Source organism: Sminthopsis crassicaudata, chromosome 3, assembly GCF_048593235.1.
Source record: "Sminthopsis crassicaudata isolate SCR6 chromosome 3, ASM4859323v1, whole genome shotgun sequence".
In the NCBI taxonomy this organism is placed as follows: Eukaryota; Metazoa; Chordata; class Mammalia; order Dasyuromorphia; family Dasyuridae; genus Sminthopsis; species Sminthopsis crassicaudata.
In genome coordinates this window covers 500667278-500689286 of record NC_133619.1, presented here as the reverse complement: position 1 = coordinate 500689286, position 22009 = coordinate 500667278, and the positions used below count along the sequence as shown (strand labels likewise).

At 34.8% G+C, this 22009-nt stretch overlaps 1 protein-coding gene across 4 annotated transcripts in view; it reads left to right on the top strand.

Annotated features, from left to right (window-relative positions):
* Positions 1-22009, top strand: part of FAM118B (family with sequence similarity 118 member B) — a 104908-nt gene that overhangs the window by 56911 nt on the left and 25988 nt on the right. For all 4 annotated transcript variants that reach the window (XM_074303849.1, XM_074303850.1, XM_074303851.1 and 1 more), the window contains 2 exons: positions 2384-2476; positions 12897-13149. In XM_074303849.1, coding sequence (XP_074159950.1) covers positions 2391-2476; positions 12897-13149 — 339 coding nt within the window. In that variant the 5' untranslated portion in view covers positions 2384-2390. The remainder of the gene's footprint in view (positions 1-2383; positions 2477-12896; positions 13150-22009) is intronic.

Genomic DNA, 22009 nt, shown 5'->3' with positions numbered 1-22009 from the left:
TAAGTACTTTTTCTCAGCTCCTGGCATTTTTTTCCCTCTCCTCCCCCCATGTATAGAATTCTCTCCTTCCTCTACTCTTAATTACTGACCTTCTAGGTTTATTTTAACTTCTAATTAAAAACCCTAACTGCTCTTAATTCCAGTATCCTTCCATCTGTTGATTATTTCCTATTTATCCTATATATACCTAGCATGTATATATTTGCATCATCTTCCCCATTAGACTGTAAGCTGCTTGAGGGCAGGAACTATCTTTGTCTTTTTGTTTCCCCAGCTCTACACATTGCCTGGCACAAAGTAAGCATTTAATGCTTTTTGAATTGGTGCAAAATTAAGTAAGTTGAGCCAAGGATGTGTGTGTGTGTGTGTGTGTGTGTGTGTGTGTGTGTGTGTGTGTGTGTGTGTGTGTGTGTGACTTCTTTGTCCTTCCCTAAAAAACTATAGTTTATCATATGAAATGGTTTTTAGAGAAGGGGAGGAATATATGGAATAATAATCTAAGAAACTGAAAACATCAGTAAAAAAGGTGGTTGGTTTTTTTATTTTTTAAATATACAGCTGAAGCATAGCTTTTTCATGAAGCCTTTCCTTATCCCCACCAACTCCTAGTGAGTACTTTCCTTCCCAAACTACTTTATACTCAACTAATTTGTTAATCACTTTTTATCTGTACAATATATAGTTTTTATATGCATTGTTGTCTACTTGCAAATATGAGTGGTCTCATTCTTTGTACTTGTATCCCTAGGATCTAGCACAGTGCTTGGCATATAATAGTAGGTGGTAGTAGATGGTTAATAAAAGTATTGATTGTTCATTGGACCTATTAATTTGTACTTCACTACTTTCAAAAACACATAAGCATAAAATAATGTTTTTTCAAAGATTAACAATAATATAATGTTCTCAAAAATAGGAAAAGGGATAGATTATCTATATTTTTTATATTTCAGCTAAAATACTGTTCCCACTGTGTAGTTTTCAATCCCTAAAATATTAGCAACTTGTCCAAGTTGTTATTTTAACCAAGTTTAACCAAGTTAAAATATCTTAATATATCTAAATTTTTCTTCTTTGCTAATGTTCATATATTTTTTTTTCTACTTGATTAGGAATTTGTTTCTGAAATCTGTCCTTAACAACATCTGTATAGTATATTGTAGAGGAAGAGAGAAAGCACACGAAACTGACTCAATGTTCAGTCTTTTTTTTTTTTTTCCCTTAAAGGAAATTTATTCCAAGGTCTATATAAGGTCAGGTGACTGTTCATCAACTGGGTAATTGCTTAGAAGTAACTAATTTGTATATTGTGCCTACATTAACCATTCTATTCCTTATCTACTAGTTTCTTTTATTGTCAGATGACCTGATTGGGGTCTTTACAACTATAACCCCAACCTCCCAGGAAAACTGGGTTTAAGAACTTAAAATGACCCAGAAATCCCAAAACCCCTTTTGCATTCTTTAAAAGACCCTTGTCTCCTTCCCTCCTGCATAATATTAGGAGCAGAAATCTTTTGCAATACTTCTGTCTCCTTGCCCCCTGTTTTTGTTATATCTCCTTAAAAACACATTTTGCAAATGTGTCAGAAAAGGAAGCAGATTAATGTTTTTTGCTGCTTTCTTTAGATCCTATAAAAGGCCCTTGGTCTTTTTGTTAGGGGCCACATGCTTTGGTTGTAAATCCCTTGTGGCCAAAGTCAATTTTAATAAATTGTCCAATTAAAAATTAATATTTCAGGGGCAGCTAGGTGGCTCAGTGATAGAGCACCAGCCCTGAAGTCAGGAGGATCTGAGTTCAAACGTGGACTCAGACACTTAACACTTCCTAGCTGTGTGACCTTGGGTAAATCACTTAACCCCAATTGCCTCCACACACAAAAGATTAATATTTCTCAATTCATCTCTATATCTTGGTGCACAATATTAGCATATTCAGAAAATCTTAATCTTGATAAAATGTTGAATGTTTGTGGATCTGACCATTTATTTGTCAGAATTTAGGTAGACTCTCAAGTAACAAAGACAAATTGTCATCAGACTCAAAAATTTTATAGTTTCAAGGAAGTCTATTATTTTCAATAAATTTGTGGTATAATTTATGAATTTTTTCATTTGACGCAATTTGGTTCAGAAAAGATCTGACCTAATCTATTTTGGTCCCATAAAAGGAAGAAATAAAGAGTACAAAGAGGAGAAACAAGCAGGAAGAAAAGGAAAAAAAGCTGAGAAATTACCATCCAGAGAAGTTTTAGCATAAAAAACCTTCAAAACAGTAAAACTTATGGAATCTGATGTATGTTTGTCCCTGGATTTCTCAGTGGTATACTTTTGGGTTAATCTGATCCTTAATGTCTTAGTTTCTATGTTTAATCTATTTTAGAAACTGGATGGCTTCTACAGGGAGCCAACCCTCTGATATAGACGATATTTTTGGATTCTTCAGTGATGGAGCACCCCCCACCAAAAAACCAAGGTAAGGAAGAGAATAGAATCTCATGAATAGAGGTAATAATTATTGTTGTCTGATGCAGAGGAACAGCCTGTTCCATGTTCCATCTATTTGGCATATTGGGTTTTTCATAGAGCTTGTTTTGTCAAAAACTATCAAAGCAAAAATGATTCCTCAAAACTTGAGTTTTGTTTTGTTTTGTTTTGTTTTAAGGTCTATGTTTTGCATAAGCAGGTAAAGAGAGAAGGGAGATATTGGCAGTAATAGTTGATTTTTTACCCCAGTACTACACTTCTCAAGACTAAAAGCAATATGCTTTCTTTCTTGATATTTCACTAAATCAAGGAGATGGCAATAGAGGCAGGGAGAGTAAAGAAAGCTCATTTTTGTCCTCCAAATAATAAGTGATGGTATCCTCAAAACAAGGCTGTTGAGGGGTGAAATGCCCTACCAGCATTGAGGTCCGGCCCGTATGGCAGGTTTTACAGATTCCGCAGTCCCAGTCTCCACGTAAGGTTTTGGCAAAAATGGGTTTAATTTTCACTGAGCAGTTCTCAATGGATTCCTTATTAGATGGTAGCAGTTATTTGGGATACAGAGTTCAATTTTATTTAGTTTTCTGTGACCCAGGACTAGGGATGATTTCCAGATAAATTGAAGGAATAATTTCCAGGTCAATAATGGGTGGTGATCTCCAAATGAGTTGAAGATGGGGATTATTTTAGGAGTTTCCCGGAGGCCAAATAAAAGAATGAGGAGGAGCCTTCTGGAGATTCAGAGTTTTTTGACCCAGGCTCCCCCACAAAGATCAGGGGACCACAGAGTCTTTATTACATTAAAGTGATGAAGGGGGACCCCAAAACTCTCTATCTGAAACTCCTTCAAGGAGAAAGTTCAATGCTAGCCTGTTATACTTTTGGATCTGATTCTGTCATCCACTATCTTAGCTGTCCTATCCATGTTTTCGTCATCTGCAGATTTGATGAGCATACCTTCTATGCCTTTATTCAACTCATTATCATTAGTAAAATGTTAAAACAATCACAGATTTCTGTGATGTTCTACTAGAGATCTTTTGTCATATTTAAATCCATCTGATTGTACTATTATATTATTATTATTATATTGTACTATTATACTAATCCAGGGGTGGGAAGCCATTTTTCTTTTTCTTTTTTTTTTTTAATTTAATTTTTTTTTTTATTCATTTTTCCAAATTATCCCCTCCCTCCCTCCACTCCTTCCCCCTGATGACAGGTAATCCCATACATTTTACATGTGTTACAATATAACCTAGATGCAATATATGTGTGTAAATACCATTTTCTTGTTGCACATTAATTATTAGCTTCCGAAGGTATAAGTAACCTGGGTAGATAGACAGTAATGCTAACAATTTACATTCACTTGCCAGTGTTCCTTCTCTGGGTGTAGTTATTTCTGTCCATCATTGATCAACTGGAGGTGAGTTGGATCTTCTTTATGTTGAAGATTTCCACTTCCATCAGAATACATCCTCATACAGTATTGTTGTTGAAGTGTATAGTGATCTTCTGGTTCTGCTCTTTTCACTCAGCATCAGTTGATGTAAGTCTCTCCAAACCTCTCTGTATTCCTCCTGGTGGTCATTTCTTACAGAGCAATAATATTCCATAACCTTCATATACCATAATTTACCCAACCATTCTCCAATTGATGGACATCCATTCAACTTCCAGTTTCTAGCTACAACAAAAAGAGCTGCCACAAACATTTTGGCACATACAGGTCCCTTTCCACTCTTTAGTATTTCTTTGGGATATAATCCTAATAACAGCAATGCTGGGTCAAAGGGTATGCACAGTTTGATAACTTTTGGGGCATAGTTCCAAATTGCTCTCCAGAATGGAAGCCATTTTTCTTTAAGAGCCATTTGGATATTTATAATATTCACAACTATATACATTGTCAATTTATAGAACTCAAGTTGGTGGGAGCTTACTCTACCTAGCTTTTAGTTCATTATTGCCTGTGCCTGCTTTAACAAATAATTTTGTGGGCCTTATCAGCCCTGCAGTATGCATGTTCCCCACCCTTGGTCTAATCCATATCTCTCTATCTTCTTCACAAGAATATTTCAACATAGTTTTTATAAATAATTTAAAATTTAGGTAAACTATATAGTTTAATAATTCTATCAAAAAGGAAATGAAGTTAGTCTGGCATGACTTGGTCTTGATAAAACCATAGTGGTCCTTTATCATTATCACTTCCCTTCCAAGTTTTTACCAACCATTTCAGTGACTTTCCAGGAATTGAAGTCAAGTTCAGTGAGTGACCTTTAGTTGGTAGATTATTTTTTTTCTTCCTTTTTTTGAAAATTAAGCCAATGTTTGCCCTTCTCTAATTATGTTGTGCCTCTCCTGATTTTTGTGATCTTTCATTTATCACTCACAATGGCTCAGTAATCATCTCTGCCAGTTCTTTTAAGACTAGAGGATGTAACTACATAGAATTCCCAATACCTCTATTTTTGTCCACCTGCATTTTTTATTTCCTTCACAGATTAATTGTGCGTTATTTCAAAGACCGATTCTTTTTATACAGCAAAATAATTGTTTGGACATGTATACATATATTGTATTTAATTTATACTTTAACATATGTAACATGTATTGGTCAACCTGCCATCTGGGGGAGGGGGTGGGGGGAAGAAGGGGAAAAATTGGAACAAAAGGCTTGGCATTTGTCAATGCTGTAAAATTACCCATGCATATATCTTGTAAATAAAAAGCTATAATAATTTTTAAAAAAAAACCCAGAGGATGTAGTTCATCCACGACAAGTGACTTTGCACTCATCAGAGCAGCTAGTAAAGTATGTCTTTGTTTTTAGGTATCACCTCCCTAATAGAAATGTTTTATTTTGTCATTTCCAATGCAAAAATCATCTTAGAAGAGATATACTCAGTAGATTTGCAATCTCATCAGTTCAGGAGTACCTTCTGGTATTGATGGGGAGGATCCCTGATACTGTCTCTCTTTGATTTGTAAAGGGGGGGGGGGGAGAGTGGCACATGAGGTAGAAACTTCTTGAAGGAGAGATTTTCCTTGAATCCTTCCCTCTGCAAAAGGAAATCAAAGACAAGTAGTTTCATTCTGTTATCCCGGAAGTTCACCCTCCATTGATAATACTCACTACTGATCACATTCTTTATTGATTTGGGAGATTAGTCCAGGAACACTCATTAAAATTTCTGTTAAATTCGGGAAGCTCTCTCTCTGATTTCAACTCAAACTGCCCCCAGTCTCTAGCCAACTAGGCTTAACTCCTTGCAGAGAAGCCAAAGCAGGAATCATGCCAGGCCAAAGGACATCCCTTGACATAGCTGCCTTTGAGGACCCTCTGCCCACTGAAAAGACATTCTCTTTTCAGCATTAATCCCTCTTTATCTCTCTCACCTATTTCCCTAATAGCACCACACCCCTCTTTACTTCTCTGTTGGGATTTCTCTGCTAGGAACTTTCTCTCTGCCAAGATTCCTCTGCTAAACCTTTTCTTCTCTGTCGGGACTTTGCATTAAGGAAGTCAGCTTCCTAGCAAAAGCTAACTTCCCAGTGTCAATAAGCTTCTTTTGCCAATCTAACTTTTCAAGTTGGAAAATTCTTTTATAAAGGATTTGCGGGCCAACCAGAGTGGGTTCCCACAACTCTGCCCTGCACCAAACCTCATCAGTATCAGGTTCCCTGTTAGAAATTTTGTTTATCATTTCCAGCATAAAAGATCCTTCTTCTATGAAAAGAAAAAAGAATAAAAGTTGAGCAGTTCTACCTATCAATTATCATTACCTTATCTACCCCCAGCAAAGGTTCTGTCTCTTCTTTGATCCTCCTTTCTCTCCCAGTAGAGCTTAAGCTTTTATTATAAGTCTAAACTTACTCCAGTTGGGTTGTTATTTATTTATGCTATTTATCTTCTGTTAGCAGGCATTAAACATTTTTTATAAGATTTTGAGTTACAAATTTTTTCTCTTCTCCCATTACCCCATGGCAAATAATCTGATATGGAATATACATGTATAATTATGTAAACATATTTCTATATTAGTTATGTTGTGAAAGAAAGAACAGAACAAAAAGGGAAAGCAAGGGGAGAAAAAGAAAACAAAACAAAACAAAATAGTATGCTTCAATCTACATTCAGACTCTATACTTTTCTTGCTCTTATTTTCTATCATGACTCTTGGAACTATCTTGGATCATTGTATTGCTGGGAAGAGTTAAGTCTATTATAGTTGATCATCATACAGTGTTGCTGTTTTCCTGGTTCTGCTTACTTCATTCAGCATCAATTCATGTAAGTGTTTCCAGGCTTTTTTGAAATCATCATTTCTTATTCCATCACATTCATATATCACAACTTGCTCAAACATTCCCGAAATTGATGAATGTTCTCTCAATTTCCAGTTCTTTGCTACCAGAAAAAGACTTGTTAAAAATATTTTATGCATGTTGGTTCTTTGTGATCTCTGGCATACAGACATAGTAGTGTTATTGCTGGATGAAAGGATTTTCACAGCATGATTGCCCTTTGGACATAGCTCCAAATTGCTCTCAGAATGATTGCATCAGTTCACAACTCTACCAACAGTGAATTAGTGTCCCAATTTTCCCCATTTACATTTCTTTAATCAATAGTGCTGTAGAGCATTTTTTCATATGACTATAGATGGCTTTAATTTCTTCTGAAAATTGCCTATTCGTATCCTTTGTCATTTATCAATTGGGGAATGTCTTGTATTTTTAGAAATTTTACTCAGTTCTCTATTCAAGAAATTAGACCTTTGTCATAAATAATCCCATCTTTATGCTTTCCTCCTAATCTTGGCTGTAAAAACTTTTTAATTAATTAATATAAAAAATTATCCATTCCATCCTTTGGTCATAAATTCTATCTTTCTCCATGGATCTGGCAAGTAAGCTCTCCTACTTTGCTTATGGTACCACTCTTCATGTTTAAATCATGTACCATTTTGATCTTTTCTGTGCCTCGTTGCTGCTGTACTGTTTTCCATTTTCCCCAGCACTTTTTGTCAAGTGTAGTGAGTTCTTATCCCTGAAGCTGAAATCTTTGGGTTTAACAAATAATAGATTACTACTGTACTCATTTACTGCTATATCTTATAGACCAAGTCTATTCCACTGATCCACCACTCTGTTTCTTGGTCAGTACCAAATGGTTTTGATGATTGCTATTTTATAATATAGTTTTAGATCTGGTATAGCTAGGCCACCTTCCTTCCCCCCCCCCCCCACATTAATTCCCTTGATATTCTTCACCTTTTATTCTTCCAGATGAATTCTGTTATTTTTTTTTCTAGCTCTATAAAATAATCCTTTGGTTTCTTTAAAAATCCAAGTTGGTTAGTGAATTTTCTTCTTGTTCGAATTAATATCCCTAGATAAATCCCCTGTTTCCTCTACGTTAGAATTGTTTCTCTTTGTCTTCAGAATTTAATTTTCAAGCATCCCCCTACTCTCCTATGCTGACTTCCTTTAAATCATTTCAGTCCATGGGAACCTACCTTCCTTCCTTTGAATCTCAATAAAATTTGCTTTCCCAATATATGGAGTACATGTCAGACTATGTCTGGCTTTCCTCTCCTCTGTCACAAAATTGAGAAAAAATGATCTCTTCCCATGCCCCAGGATTCTCATCCTTTCAACCCCAGAATCATACTTTGGTGAGAATAAGATCCAAAATAGAATTTCCTTTTATTACTTCCTCCAACTTCTGAAAGGCAACATAACTACTAAGGTAAGTCAAGGAGTTATTAGTAGCTTTGCTTTTGGCAGAGAGAAAGCAACAGCAGATATCTGGATGTAATTGAAGTTCCTCATCACTACTTTGTTATACCTTTGTGCCAGAATTGTGATGTTTCCAAATCATTTCATCTAATTTAGATATTCTGTGATGTACAGGATATACAGGACAATTTTGTCATTCATGTGACAAAGTTATTTTTTGTTTATTATTCTTTTAACCACCTCAAAATTTCTGCATCTTATTTCCTGTTCTGTGTTCCTGGATTTCCTCATGTGAGTATACTTTGTTAATATACCCTAACCCACCTCTGTTTTGATTTATCTTCTTTTGAATAAGGTATATCCATGAAGAGGCATAGACTATATCATCATGCTTTATATTCCTTCAACTGTAACTCTGAAATCAAATATACCCCTTTGCATTAGGAACTCAGTTTCTCCTATTTGTTGCTTTATCTTTAGATATTTATAGACATATACTTGAGACCATGGGTTTAATTGATTCCCTTCTTGGATCATATTTTCTCTGAACCTTTAGATTTCTTATTTATTATTCTTATTTTGTAGCTATTCTTTATAATATCTAACCTAGAGAATATACATAAGCAATCTTCTCCTTCCCTGCCTTTTTTTTTTTTTTTTTTTAAGTTTAAAGCCATTTTCACTAGATTTGTATGATACTTAGAAAATACATTATTCCCAACTTTTGTTAGGTTTATTTCTTCTCTGATCAGGAATCTCTGCAAGCCCTATATTGTAAGCTGTGATTCAGAAACCTAAATCCCAAAACCAGAAATCCTAAATATCACCTTAGAATTGCCAGCTATTTACTTTCTGACTTTAATTTTTGTCTCCTGCATACTTGTATCTTCAATGGAGCAGTAATGATACACAACTTGTGCTACGTGGTCTTGTTTCTTTCCCAAAATTTTATAATCATTGGCAGTACATTTATTCTGAAAGTATCATTTGTGACAACATGAATCACCAAAAGTTGAGATTTAGATCGATGCTTTGAGAGTTTTTTTGTTATATCTTGGATACATGCCCCAAAAAGACCACAAACATTTTTATTGTTATCAAGATAACAAATATTTGTTCCAGGACCCCTGATTAGAAGCTTGTCAAGTACTATTACTTTTTTCCTCTGATTCTTTCTGAATCATCTCTCATCTGATAGCTTCTCTGGCTCTTTTATATCATTTTTGGTAATACAAGCAATTTCTTTCTCTTCAGAACATCCAGCTCCTTCTTCTGAAAGACAATCTCAAATCTCTTTTTAAGCTTTAATTGTACTGTCCTTTTCATTCCCTTTCTCCTCTGTGTAACCATTTCTATTTTCTCATTTTGATAGAAGTCAAGTCTTCCTTCTTCTACCTCAAATCTGTTCTTTCCCACTGAAGTTTTACTTCCGTTTCCTTTACTCTCCCTCACAATTTGCAATATAGAGAGGTATTCAAGTCCATTTACCTTCTCTTACAGAAAGATCAATCAACATTTGGAACACATAACAGTTATTTAACAGAGATACAAACACTTATAATTGCACAAGTCCTTTTACTCTCTATAATGGTTGAGATTTCTATTTGTTTTGAATCTTCTCGAAGGTATTTACTCCCTCAATCTTAAACATGTAATTAAAACATTTACATTCATTTATCACTTCTTAATAACTTGACAATCAGTCAGATTCCTTATATCAACAATTTTCTTTTGTTGTTGTTAATTATTATTATTACTTTATTTTATTTATTTGTTTCACTGAGGCAGTTGGGGTTAAGTTACTTGTCCAGTGTCACACAGCTAGGAAGTGTTAAGTGTCTGAGACCAGATTTGAATTCAGGCCCTCCTGACTTCAGGGCTAGTGCTCTATCTACTGTGCCACCTCGCTGCCCCCCATATCAACAATTTTCAAGGCCATATCCACCTCCCTTCAGCCTTCTACTAATCTCTGATTGGTTTCAGCAGTTTGCCCCACCTCATCCACCAATCCAAGAATGGGACAAGACTGACTTCACAACAGAAATATCAAAAGTCACTAATCTACTTTATCAATTAATTAGCTTAATCCTTTGATCCACTACCTTGTCTTCTCTATTGTTGTCATTCAGTCCTGTCTGACTCTTCATGACCCCATTTGGGCTTTTCTTGGCAAAGATACTAGCATGGTTTGCTTTTTCTTTCTCTAACTCATTTTACAGTTGTAGAAACTGAGGCAAACAGGGTTAAGTGACTTGTCCAGAGTCACAAAGCTAGTAAGAACTGAGGCCAAATTTTAATTCATGTCTTCCTTACTCTAGGCCTACCCTTTCATTGACTGCATTATCTAGCTGCTTTGTCTTTGCCAAATACTTTATCCTCATCATTCTTGAGCCTGCCTCTTCAGGTTCTACTCTGTAATCTTCCTTGCTTTTTCTTAATTGTCTTTAAATATAGTTCTGTTATAATCTAGAATCTCTATTCATGAGCTTGGATATTGTTCTTCCGATTTTCCTTAATTTCTCCAAATATTCTCATTCTCAAATTCAACCATTGACCTGCTTTACATCTCTCTACATCATCTACAAATTTTTCTTATAATTATTCAACTTACATCCTTTATCCTTAACTCTAAAATTAAATTATCAGTCTATATCACACTATTCTTCCATCACTCTTTGTCTAGTGTGGGATAGTAGATAGAACTAAACTAGGAGTCAAAAAATCCTTTTTCTGATACTTATTAGCTCTTTGACTATAGGCAAAATACTTAAACTTACTATATTTTCTCATCTGTAAGAGAGGATTGTTGAGATGATTCAGTCCAGTTCCAATGATTTTATGATGATGAGAGCCACCATCTACTCCCAGAGAGAGGACTGTGGGAATTGAGGATGGACCACAACATAGCATTTTCACTCTTTGTTGTGGTTTGCTTGAATTTTATTTTTTTTCTCATTTTCTTTCCTTTTTGATCTGACTTTTTTTTTCTAAGGCATTTGGGGTTAAGTGTCTTGCCCAGGGTCACACATATAAAAAATGTTAAGTGTTTGGGGCCAGATTTGAACTCAGGTGCTCCTGACTTCAGGGTTGTTGCTCTCTCCACTTCGCCACCTAGCCACCCTAGATCTGATTTTTCTTATGCAGCAAAATAATTCTATAAATATGTATGCCTATATTGGATTTAACATATATATTTTTGCCATGTTTAACATATGTTGGATTACTTGGCATCTAGGAGAGGGGAGTAGGGAGAAAGGGGGGAAAATTGGAACATAAGGTTTTTCAAGGGTCACTGTTGAAAAATTATCCTTGCGTATGTTTTGAAAATAAAAGACCAATTTTAAAAAAAGAAAAAAAGTATTGTTGTATAGCACATATTCTTTGAGATGATGTGTGGGTCCTCAATTCTTTCAGAAACTTAGTAACTCCCACTTCTTCCCAGCCCCCATTTCAGATTCCATAAACACACTGAAGGCAAATTTATTCACATCTTTATCCTAAAATTAGTTTTTTTTTCTTCAAGATTCATGTAACATATGTGGGTTAAAATCCCCATGACTTTATCATCCTGATTTCTAAATTTAAAAAAAAAAAAAAAAAAAAAAAAAAGGTCACAAGTTTGGATTTTTTCTCGAGTTACTTTTTTTTGTTTGTTAAATCATATCTACCTATACCATCCTACAAGAACTAAAATTTTGGGATCTTTCCTGTCCCTTTTGTTTTGTCTGAAGAATGAATGATTATAAAAGAAAGAAAGAGTCATCTTCAAGATCACTTTTGATTCCTAAAGCTGGTTCTTTTCTTGCTTTGTTTTTTAGCATAGACTTTCCTGATAGGAAAGTCTCATGTACTTTGGAGGGAAATGTTTTAAAAATGCTTAGTGTCTGTATTTGTGTCATCTTTAGTTGTATGAAAGTTGTACTCTCAGTATATTATTTTTTCTGTCTGACCAAGATCCTTCCAATCTAACAAAAATGTATTAGGTAATTAACATAAAGGTACTGGTAGTGCTCTGTGACCAGAAACAAATCATTTACTCTCACTGAACCATCATCAACTGTAAAATGAGAATAATACAGCTTGTAGTGTTTCTATCTTGACTTTCAGGAGGATCAAATAAGATAAAATACATAGAGTGCTTTGTAACCCTAAAGAAGTATAAGCCCAATATGGGTATGCAGCATGTACAGTAATACTAGAATGCGAGGTAGAATGTAATAAGGACAAAAGAGAGAGTCAGACAAAATTCCTTAAGAAAATTTGAGGAGAGGGAGATCACTTTCACTTTGAGGATAGATGGGGGTTAGGAGAGACCTCAGAGAGATATGACTTGAGATTAAAAGCTAAGAATTTCATCATGCAGAGATATTAAAGGTTTTGAGTGAACTGTTATAACATCCTGATTATTAAGTAGAATATTCTGAAAGCAGATAAAACTAAAGATAATTTTACTAGTACTCCAGTTTGGCATGAAGGGAAATCATGTACGTTCAACTAAAATAAGTAAATTGGAGCCAGAGTGAGGATGACTTGAAGTGCCTAAAGATTTTGTATTTTATTCTTTGCTCAAAAACTCTTGAGAGTTTTTGCATAGAGGAGTAACACTCTCAGGCCAGTGCTTTAGGAAAATAAATTCTCAAATATTCTTCTTTCTGCAGGAAACTGCTTCCAAGTTTAAAATCCAAGAAGCCTCGGGAACTTGTGCTTGTGATTGGAACAGGCATCAGTGCTGCTGTTGCACCTCAGGTTCCAGCTCTGAAATCATGGAAGGGATTAATTCAGGCCCTGCTAGATGCTGCTATTGATTTTGATCTTCTTGAAGATGAAGAGAGCAAAAAGTTTCAGAAATGTCTCCATGAAGACAAGAACCTCGTCCATGTTGCCCATGACCTTATACAGAAACTGTCTCCTGTGAGTGTCCCTGTTTGGGCATTCTGCATTTCTCAAAACCCTTAGTGGTACTCTTACTATAGAGCAAAGAGACAAAAAGCTTAATCACATCTGTAGCCATTTGATTCTTAAAGATAACAAGAAGCTAAAATATTCAGGCGAATCTAATTAGATGAACTTAACAGGAATATTGCATTTGAATAATAATTAACTTTAGAAGTACAATGTGTAGGAGATACGATAATTTGTGTGAAAATTATCTGGTGGTTTTAAGTAAATTATGAGCTCAGTATGAGTTTGTAATAACCCAGCCAAATTAACTCATGGAATCTTAGGTTTCATTAATAACCATAATGTAAAATTAGAGAGTTCTGATGTAATCTGCTTTTTTTCCAGAACATTTCTGGGCCCCAAATTTTAGGAAAGTGTTTGATGAATTGGAGGTTGTGCAAAAGGAAATATGACTGAAATGGTCAAGAAAATCAAGAAAAGAATTGGAGATGTTTAGCTTCAGGAGATATTGGATTCTATTCACTGGAGGTCTTCAAGCAAAGAATGGATTGACTATTTTTTGTAGAGGGGATTCTTGCTGAAGTATTATTTGGATTAGATGGCTTTTAGGGGCCTTTCTAACTGAGGTTCTGAGACTATTTTATAAAGTTACGATATAATGAAATTTCTTTGATATAGTTTATTTTGATTCCATTTTGGTTTGTTTAATCTCTTTTCTTTTTTTCCCTTTTTTTTTTTTTTTTATGTTCAAGAATTTTTTATTTCACCTCAGCATTAGATTCTTTTTCTAAAAGTCCATATCTTCTGGCAAGCCAGGCCAGGGGCTTGGCCTTCTCAGTTATGATCTTTGCTTAGGATGAAATTTTTCCTTAATGTTAGTTAGCTTCACTCAGTAAACCCAAGATATCTCTGAATATCTCAGACATACAAAGTTGCTTCCTAACTTAGACATGTTCATTTTGAAGTTGATGTTCAGTCACACTTCTGATGTGACAGAATTAGTGATATATGAGTAATATCACTCTGCTCATACTGGGAGCATACTCTTAGAGATCCCAGGGTAATAGCTGTATAGATGATCTCTGTTGACACATTGCTTTACTGACCTTATGGCATTGGCTGTGTTACTCTGCTCATCCCTTAGATTTATCTGAATGTTGATCTGCTATTTGCTGGGTAATAGTTGCTCCCTGGTTCTTGATTTATTTCTTCAAGTCCACAAACACTCTTCAGTTTCAGTCAGGTAGGACATAGTAATTAAAATCTTTTCCTGATAAAGGCAGGTTATAATTTTTTAGGTATTCTCAACATACCCAGTTAACATAAGTTTGGCAGAATGACCCTGAACGCTTTCTAGGTTTTTCTGGCTGGAGATTCAAATCATCTGCTGGTTTGCTTAGTCTTGAGAATGTGTGGTCTTTTTTTATACAAAAATCATTCTATTCATATCAATATAGTGAATGCTTTGGCTTTTTTCAGTAGTAGTGATGATTTGTATTGATTTTTCCACACTCTTAATACAAGTTGTATACCTGTTTCACCCAAACCAAAATCTTTTTAGGAAGTTGTAATATAAATAGAGAGATTCTCACCAGATGGGGAAGAACCATATTTTCTCACAAATTTAGAGATAATATGATTTGCCTTTTTTTGTATTATTTTGGCTATTGCTAAGTTGACTAACTCCAGAAATGAGTCAGGGATTCCCCTTATCCAATTTTGCTAAAAATCAGGATTCATGTGGAAGTAGGGAATATCTGGTAGAAGCAAAAGATATTTTTTTTCCACTTTGTCAAATGCATTTATAAATCAGAAAATACAGTCTCTTCTCTTTGAAAAATTAATTGCCAGTGAAAACTTTTTTAAAAAATCCTCTTATAGAAAGGTTTTATTAATTTTTTAAGTTTAACCTAAAAGAGGGATACTTTTGGACCTTTTAAACTTATATATTTTATTCATCTTTTTAAAAAATGAAGATAGCCCTTCTGGGGAGGGAAGGGAGAAACATTTGGAGTTAAGTGAATTGCCCACACATACACAACTAGTAAAAAAAATGTTAAGTTTCTGAGTCCAAATATGAATTCAGGTCTTCCTGATAACTTTAGCCAGTGCACTCTCCACTCCCCCTTCTAACTTCCCCAAAATAAGGATAGTCTTTACTAGCATTGATGATATAAAGACTAAGGTTTATAAAGAATCCATCAGCTAGAATTTATTTAATGCTTTACTCTGTGCGAAGCACTGTTCTAAATTCAGGTTACAAAGAAAAAAAAAAGGTAGTTCCTGCTATCAGGGAGCATGCATCTAATAAGGAAACAATCTCAAGCAACTGTATGTGCAAGATATGTGCAGGATAAAGATAACTTGCAGTGGGAAAGTGCAAGCATTAAAGGAGATTGAAAAAAGTTTTGTGGAGAAGGTAGGACTTTATCTAAGACTTGAAGGAAATCAGAAGCAGAGCTAAAGAATGAGGAACTTCTAGGCATGTGGGACAAACACTAAAAACTATTAGAGTGATGGAATGTCATCTTCAAGTAAACAACTAAGACACTAATGTCCCTGAATCACCAAGTACATGGGGTAGTGCATGATTTAAGAAGGCTGGAAAGATAGAAAAGGGGATATATTATGAAGAATTTTATAAGCCAAACAGAGAATTGTATATTTTATCCTGGAGGCTCTAGTGAGCTATTGAAATTGATTGAATGAGGGAGTGAGGGGCACTTTTAAAAGATCATTTTGGCACATGATAGACTGAAATGAAGAAACCTGAGGCATTAAGACCAACCTGTAGAGTACTACAGTAGTCCTGGTGTGAGATTATGAGGGCTCACATGGTGGTGTAACAGAAATAAGTATTAAAAAAAAAAAAAAAAAAAAAGAAGGGGATAATAGAAAAGATGTTAAACATGATAGGATTTGGCAACTATTTGGGTATGGTGAGTGAAAGCTTTTAGAGCAATATACTATTAATTTAAAATGTAACTGGTTGGATCAGGGAAGGCATACTTTAGGTTAAGATTCACAGTTCATTTTTATCACAATATTGTCTTAGCTATAATACTCCCATTAATATCATAGAATATGAATTGAAAGAGACCACAAAAGTCATGTAGACCAATTTATTCCTGAACAGAAATCTCTATGATATCCAAGACAACTGGTCATCCAACTTTTGCTTGACGGCCTACTATTTGTGGGAAAACCCACTGTTTCCCAGGGTAGTACATTATACTTTCAGATAGCTCTCCCTGGTGGATTAGGTTGCTTGGAGATATAGTGCTCTGACTCTTGTAATCATTTTAAGCTTATTAAAGTGCCTTTTTGGCAACATTAAACTATGACTGGATGGGCACATTGAGTTTGTTCTGCTTGAATAAAGAGAGAAACTTATTTCTAAAAATCAATATCAGGATATTCAGTCCACATTTCTGAGAAAATATGTCCAATTAAAGCCAATAACCCCTTGCACAGAGTGAATAAGGACTTCTGGATTGCCTTTATATAAATCTTATATAAATTGTTAGCCTAGATAGAAAGGGGGAGATTTTGGGGCAGTTTTTGTTTTGAACAGTGACTAGTAGACTATAAATGAGAGAATACAAGTTTAAAAGAAATGTAAAATTGAGTTTAGTGTGACATATTAAATGAATGAGAAAAAAATTTTTTTAAGAAAGTTGTGTGGGAGTTTGGTATTTCCGTTTCTTTGACCATTTAAACATCTGTGTTTGTGTTCCTAAATCCTCTCTTATAAATGCCATTGGTGGAAAATTAAATCGGTTCCAGTGTCACCAGCTTTAAGGGAGAAAAACATTTGTTTGATTCTAAGAAATCATTCCAGCTTATGAAAAAAAGTCACTCTGCTTTCCATATGTATTCATACTCACAGAAATCAAAGAAAATTTGGACTATAATAATTAGTTGTGAATGAATGAATTAAATATAATTCATTTCCAGTTTTTAGCTTTTACCTTCTTTTTCTTAGAATCAAGAATAGTTCTACCGCCTCTGATGTCTTACTTGATTACTCCTAGGGTACTATCACCTTTTAAAAGGGTAATAAAACAAGATAGCATAAAGTGAATCAGCAGTGTCTATATGAGTCCAAATAAGACTCTGTCTGTAAAATTTAACAAGGAAGTATTTGTTTTAGAACAAAAATGTTTTGTATGTTTTTAAGGGTCATTTACATGCTTGTCTGATAAAGTTAGATGATAGCCTTTCTAAATACTTTTTGTCTGCTGTTGTTGAGATTGTTCTTTCTGATTAGAGAATATGAAAAGACATTGTTTCCTCTTAGCTATCTGTGTGTCCAACTTCAGGGTCACAAAAATATCTGTATTTTGTTACTATATGCAATGAACAAGAATTTAAAATTTGATATACATAACTAGCAGTGGAAGAATATATTAACTGGAGCTTCATTTAGCTCTGGGAAGTCTTGACCATATAGTAAAGACTGATGGCAAAATGGGATAGTAAATAAGGAAATTTCATAGCTGCATGTTACCAGCTGAACATGTGATCTTTGACAATATTTCACTTCTTTGCTATAGCTTATCTACAAGTCACTATTCCTTTTCATAGAGAATAATGATTTGGTTTGGATTTTTAATTGTGAAGATCCAGTTAGGCAAATTAGGCAAATAAAAATTTCCTTTTGAATCTACTGAGTGTGTAACACCATTAAAACTGATCTCATTTTGAGAATTTCGGTATCAAGAAAACATGAAGAAGTCTTGAAATTTTTCTGAGGAAAGACTGAAGAAGCTAAATGTTAATCACCCATCTACCTAGTTCAGAGACATGAAGTTTTAAGCAGAAAAGTTTGAGATCATTAGGAAATAATTCTTGGCTCTCAACATATTAAATAATAAAATGCTACTGGAATGGGATGTACAAATGATTCATTTGTTTTAGGGTATCATCTCCCCCCCACATACACACACATACATTCTGATAGTTCCATTTTCCTTGCCTTCTCCATTTAGTAAATAATTAAGTTCCTCCAAAAGTGTACAAATTATTGCAATGCATTGGGAAAGGTTGAAAGACACAATTTCTGCCATAAGGGGTTTATAGTGGGAGTGATTATAAATATGTACCCAGAAAATTAGAATTGGAGGGAAATAGACTATTAATACATGACAGGTACAGCAATATGAAAGTAACTTTTTAAAACAATGTTTGCAATAACATTTCTCTGGTTAATCATGATCATCATATATTTATTCCAGATGGATTAGATAAAGTTACTGTTTTGCTAAACATTATTTTCATACTTAGGGAAGTACATAACTATTTAGAATTAAGAATTAGTGATATTATTATTTAAATTATAGGCTGGTAGCCAGATGCTTTATTTACCAAGAATTTATATAATTTTAGCTACATTTTAGTGTTTCAAAACCCTGTCTTAAAGCATGAGTTTATATATTGTTGCCCTTTTACAAGATTGTAAGTTTCTTGAGGGAGGAACTCTCATGTTCATTGTTATATTTCTCATAGCCTCTAATACAGTTATGTTATATGTACTACTTACAGATATTTATCAAATAACAAATTCAGTTCAGACACTTATCAGGTACAGATTGTGCTATACACTATGCTAAGCACTAACAGATAAAAAAAGTTTAAATAAGATATGGTTTTTATGGATTTTCAAGTTTAGGGTGCTCTAGTTAACAGTACAAGTATAAAAAATGCTTTGGGCAGTATAAGTAAGGGAAGATAGCATTATTGACTGAGGAGATCAGAAGTACAAAAAAGTGGCAGTGGAGTTCTCAGGGCTGTAAAAGGTAAGAATTAAGTTGGAGAGTGGACAGGTATCTAGGCATCAAGAGCAATGACAAGGAAGTTAAGAAAATACAAGAAATATATTGGGAGATAGTAAGTAGTATGATTTGGCTAGAATCTAGTTTATGAATGGCTATAGTATTGTGTCATATTATTTGAAAATTAGAAGGGACTTGAGCAAATATCTAGTCAAACTCTTTTTAAATGAAAAAAAAAAAAAAAAAAAAAAGAAACCATTCTTAACTATCCAATATTTGGTTATCTACCTCTTCTTAAAGATGTTCAAGGAAGGGAAACCCACCACCTTGGAAGTTTGAAAAACTATGATGCCACCAGATTGTGAAAGGTCTTGAATGTTGAAGTTAGGTCAAATTAATTCCCACTTAATGAGAACATATTTAAGAGTTTTTGAGCAAAGCAGTAAAATGACTAAATAAATCTGTGTAAAACAGAATCTCATATTTAGAGCTAGGAAGGATCTTAGATGTCATCTAAGTCTAGTTTTTTCTTTTACATTTGAGGAAATGGAGGCCCGTAAAGATTATCTAATTTGCTCAAGTTATGAATAGTAGAGCAAGGAACCAAAACAGAGTCCTGACTGCTACTCTTCAAGTCCAGCACCTGCTATGTCCTGGATAGTATACTAAGCACTGGGGTTACAAAGAAAAGTTAGGCTTCCTGCTCTCAAAGAGAACACAATCTAATAGGGAGACCGCATTCAAATTACTATTTAAAGACAAGCTCTGTACAGAATAAATTGGAAATAATTGCCAGATGGGGAGTCACTGGAATTAAGCAGGATTGGAAAAGCCTTACTATAGAAAGTAAGATTTTAGTTGAAATTTTAAAGGAAGGCAAAGATTAGAAGGAAAAGCATTCTGTGCATAGAGGACAGCCAGTGAAAATGCCCAGAATTGGAAGATGGGGGGTGATCTTGCCCAAGAAACAGCAAGAATGCCAGTATCACTGAATTAAAGAGAACATAACAAGATGTGAAGTATAAGCAGAACGTAGGGAAGTCTTGGTATGACAAGGTGGTTTCTCAGGAAAAACTAGATTCACTAGACCATGCAGACTCTGTGACCCTGGCAAGTTATTTTACCTCAGTGTCCCAGGTACCTCTCTCAGATAGTAAGCTATAGAACAAGTGCTAATTTGCATTGGTAGAAGTTCTTCCCTGGCTTCAGGAGTTCCTGCATCAAATAACTTGATAAAGGAATTTTCATAGGGAAAAACCAGTGTTTCAAATTGAGGAGACTGGGTGACTGACATTGCCACTGACAAGATAGCAAAGTATAAAAAAGACCACTAGATTTGGGGAAAAGAGAATAAATTTAGTTTTGGACATTGTGAGTTTGGGGATCAACTATTCTTGCAAAGATTTAGATTTAATGTAAAGAAAAAACTTCATTACAAGGCTCTCCAAAAGTAAAATGACTTGCCTTTACAGATAATTGATCCCTTCCTTATTAAAAGTTTTCAGGCAAAGGATGGATGGCCAGCTGTCATTATAATAATAATATTGTAGGTGGACTTTCTGTTGGAGATAAAGATAAAGACTTGCCTTCAAGGCTCTTCCAGTTCCAATTACGTGAGATGCTATTGAGACAATGTCCTTTAAACATTTGAAGTTGTGGTTCTGGAGCAGTGGAGAGAACTGGAGATGTTGCTGTGAGAATCATCTGTATATGTGGCTCTTTAGATAGAGTGCCAGGTCTGGAGATAGGAAGATTCATCTTCATAAGTTCAAATCCAGCCTTACATACCTATTAGCTGAGTGACCTTGGGCAACTGTTTGCCTCAGTTTTCTTATATTTAAAATGAACAAGAGAGGGAAATGGCAAACCACTAGTATCTTTGTCAACAAAATTCCAAATAGGTCACAAAGAGTCAGACATGACTGAAAGAACTGAACAATAAAATTGTTGAAGCAGTAGTGTTGAAGAAACATACTAAGATTGGAAGTAGGAAGAAAAAGAACCAAAGATAAAGCGAAATATATAAAAGTTAGAAAGTACTATAACTAAGCAGCAAAAAAGAGAATAGGGATGTCAAGAGGCCAAGATGAAGAGGAAAATCATTACAGGCATGGGAGCCAGCCAAAACATACAAAGCACAGAGAACAGAATTGAAGTATCTTTGGCAAAGAACAACCAAGTAGGTGAGTTTCACTGTACCATGCATGGAGTACGGGAGGGCAGTTGGAAAAGGCCAGATTGTGAAGAGCCTTAAGGGCCAGGAAGTTTTGTTTTTTATCTTAGAGGTTATGAGGAGCTTTGGACCTAAAGCCAGGGGGTAACATCATCAGACCTACCTTTTAGGGTTCTTTACTTTGGCAGTTGAGTAAAAAATGGACTGGAGTATATAGAGATTAGAGAAAAGGAAACTAAAGATACAGCCACAGTCCAAGTGAGAGATAGGGGCCTGATTTTATGTGCCATGTAAGTGGAGAGAAGGAACTGTACAGAAGAGATATTGTAAAGAGAAATAATGAGATTTGGCAACTAAATGGGTATGTGGAGTGAAAATAAGGAATCAAGAGGGAAGCTGGACTTCCCAACGCCGCAGGTTGGGAGTTCAAAAGAGCATCTAGGTAGTGTAGTAGATTACCAGATTGGGAGTTGTGAAGATCTAAATTCACATCCAGAACAGACACTTTATAATTGTGTGACCTTAGCAAATCACTTAACTTCGCACATAATATTACCTATCAACAAGGTTGTTAGAATAAAATAATAGCATATGTAAAACAGTTTGTTAAACCTTAAAGTACTATATAAATGCTAATTTTCATTATCATTATTGTTATTACTATAAGAATATGAGAAAGAAGGATAACCAAGTTTTGGAAATGTTGAGATACCTATGGGATAATTATAGTAGTTCATGTAGTTGGTAATAAATGACTGGAGTTTAGCAAAGAAGACATTAGGTAAGACCGGATATATTGATCTAGGAAACATCAGTGGTTTAAAAATGATTATTGAACCCACAGGATCTGATGAGATCGCCAGTAGAGATCGTAAAAAGAGAAAAGGGCCCAGGACAAAGCCTTGGGGGCTATCCACACTTA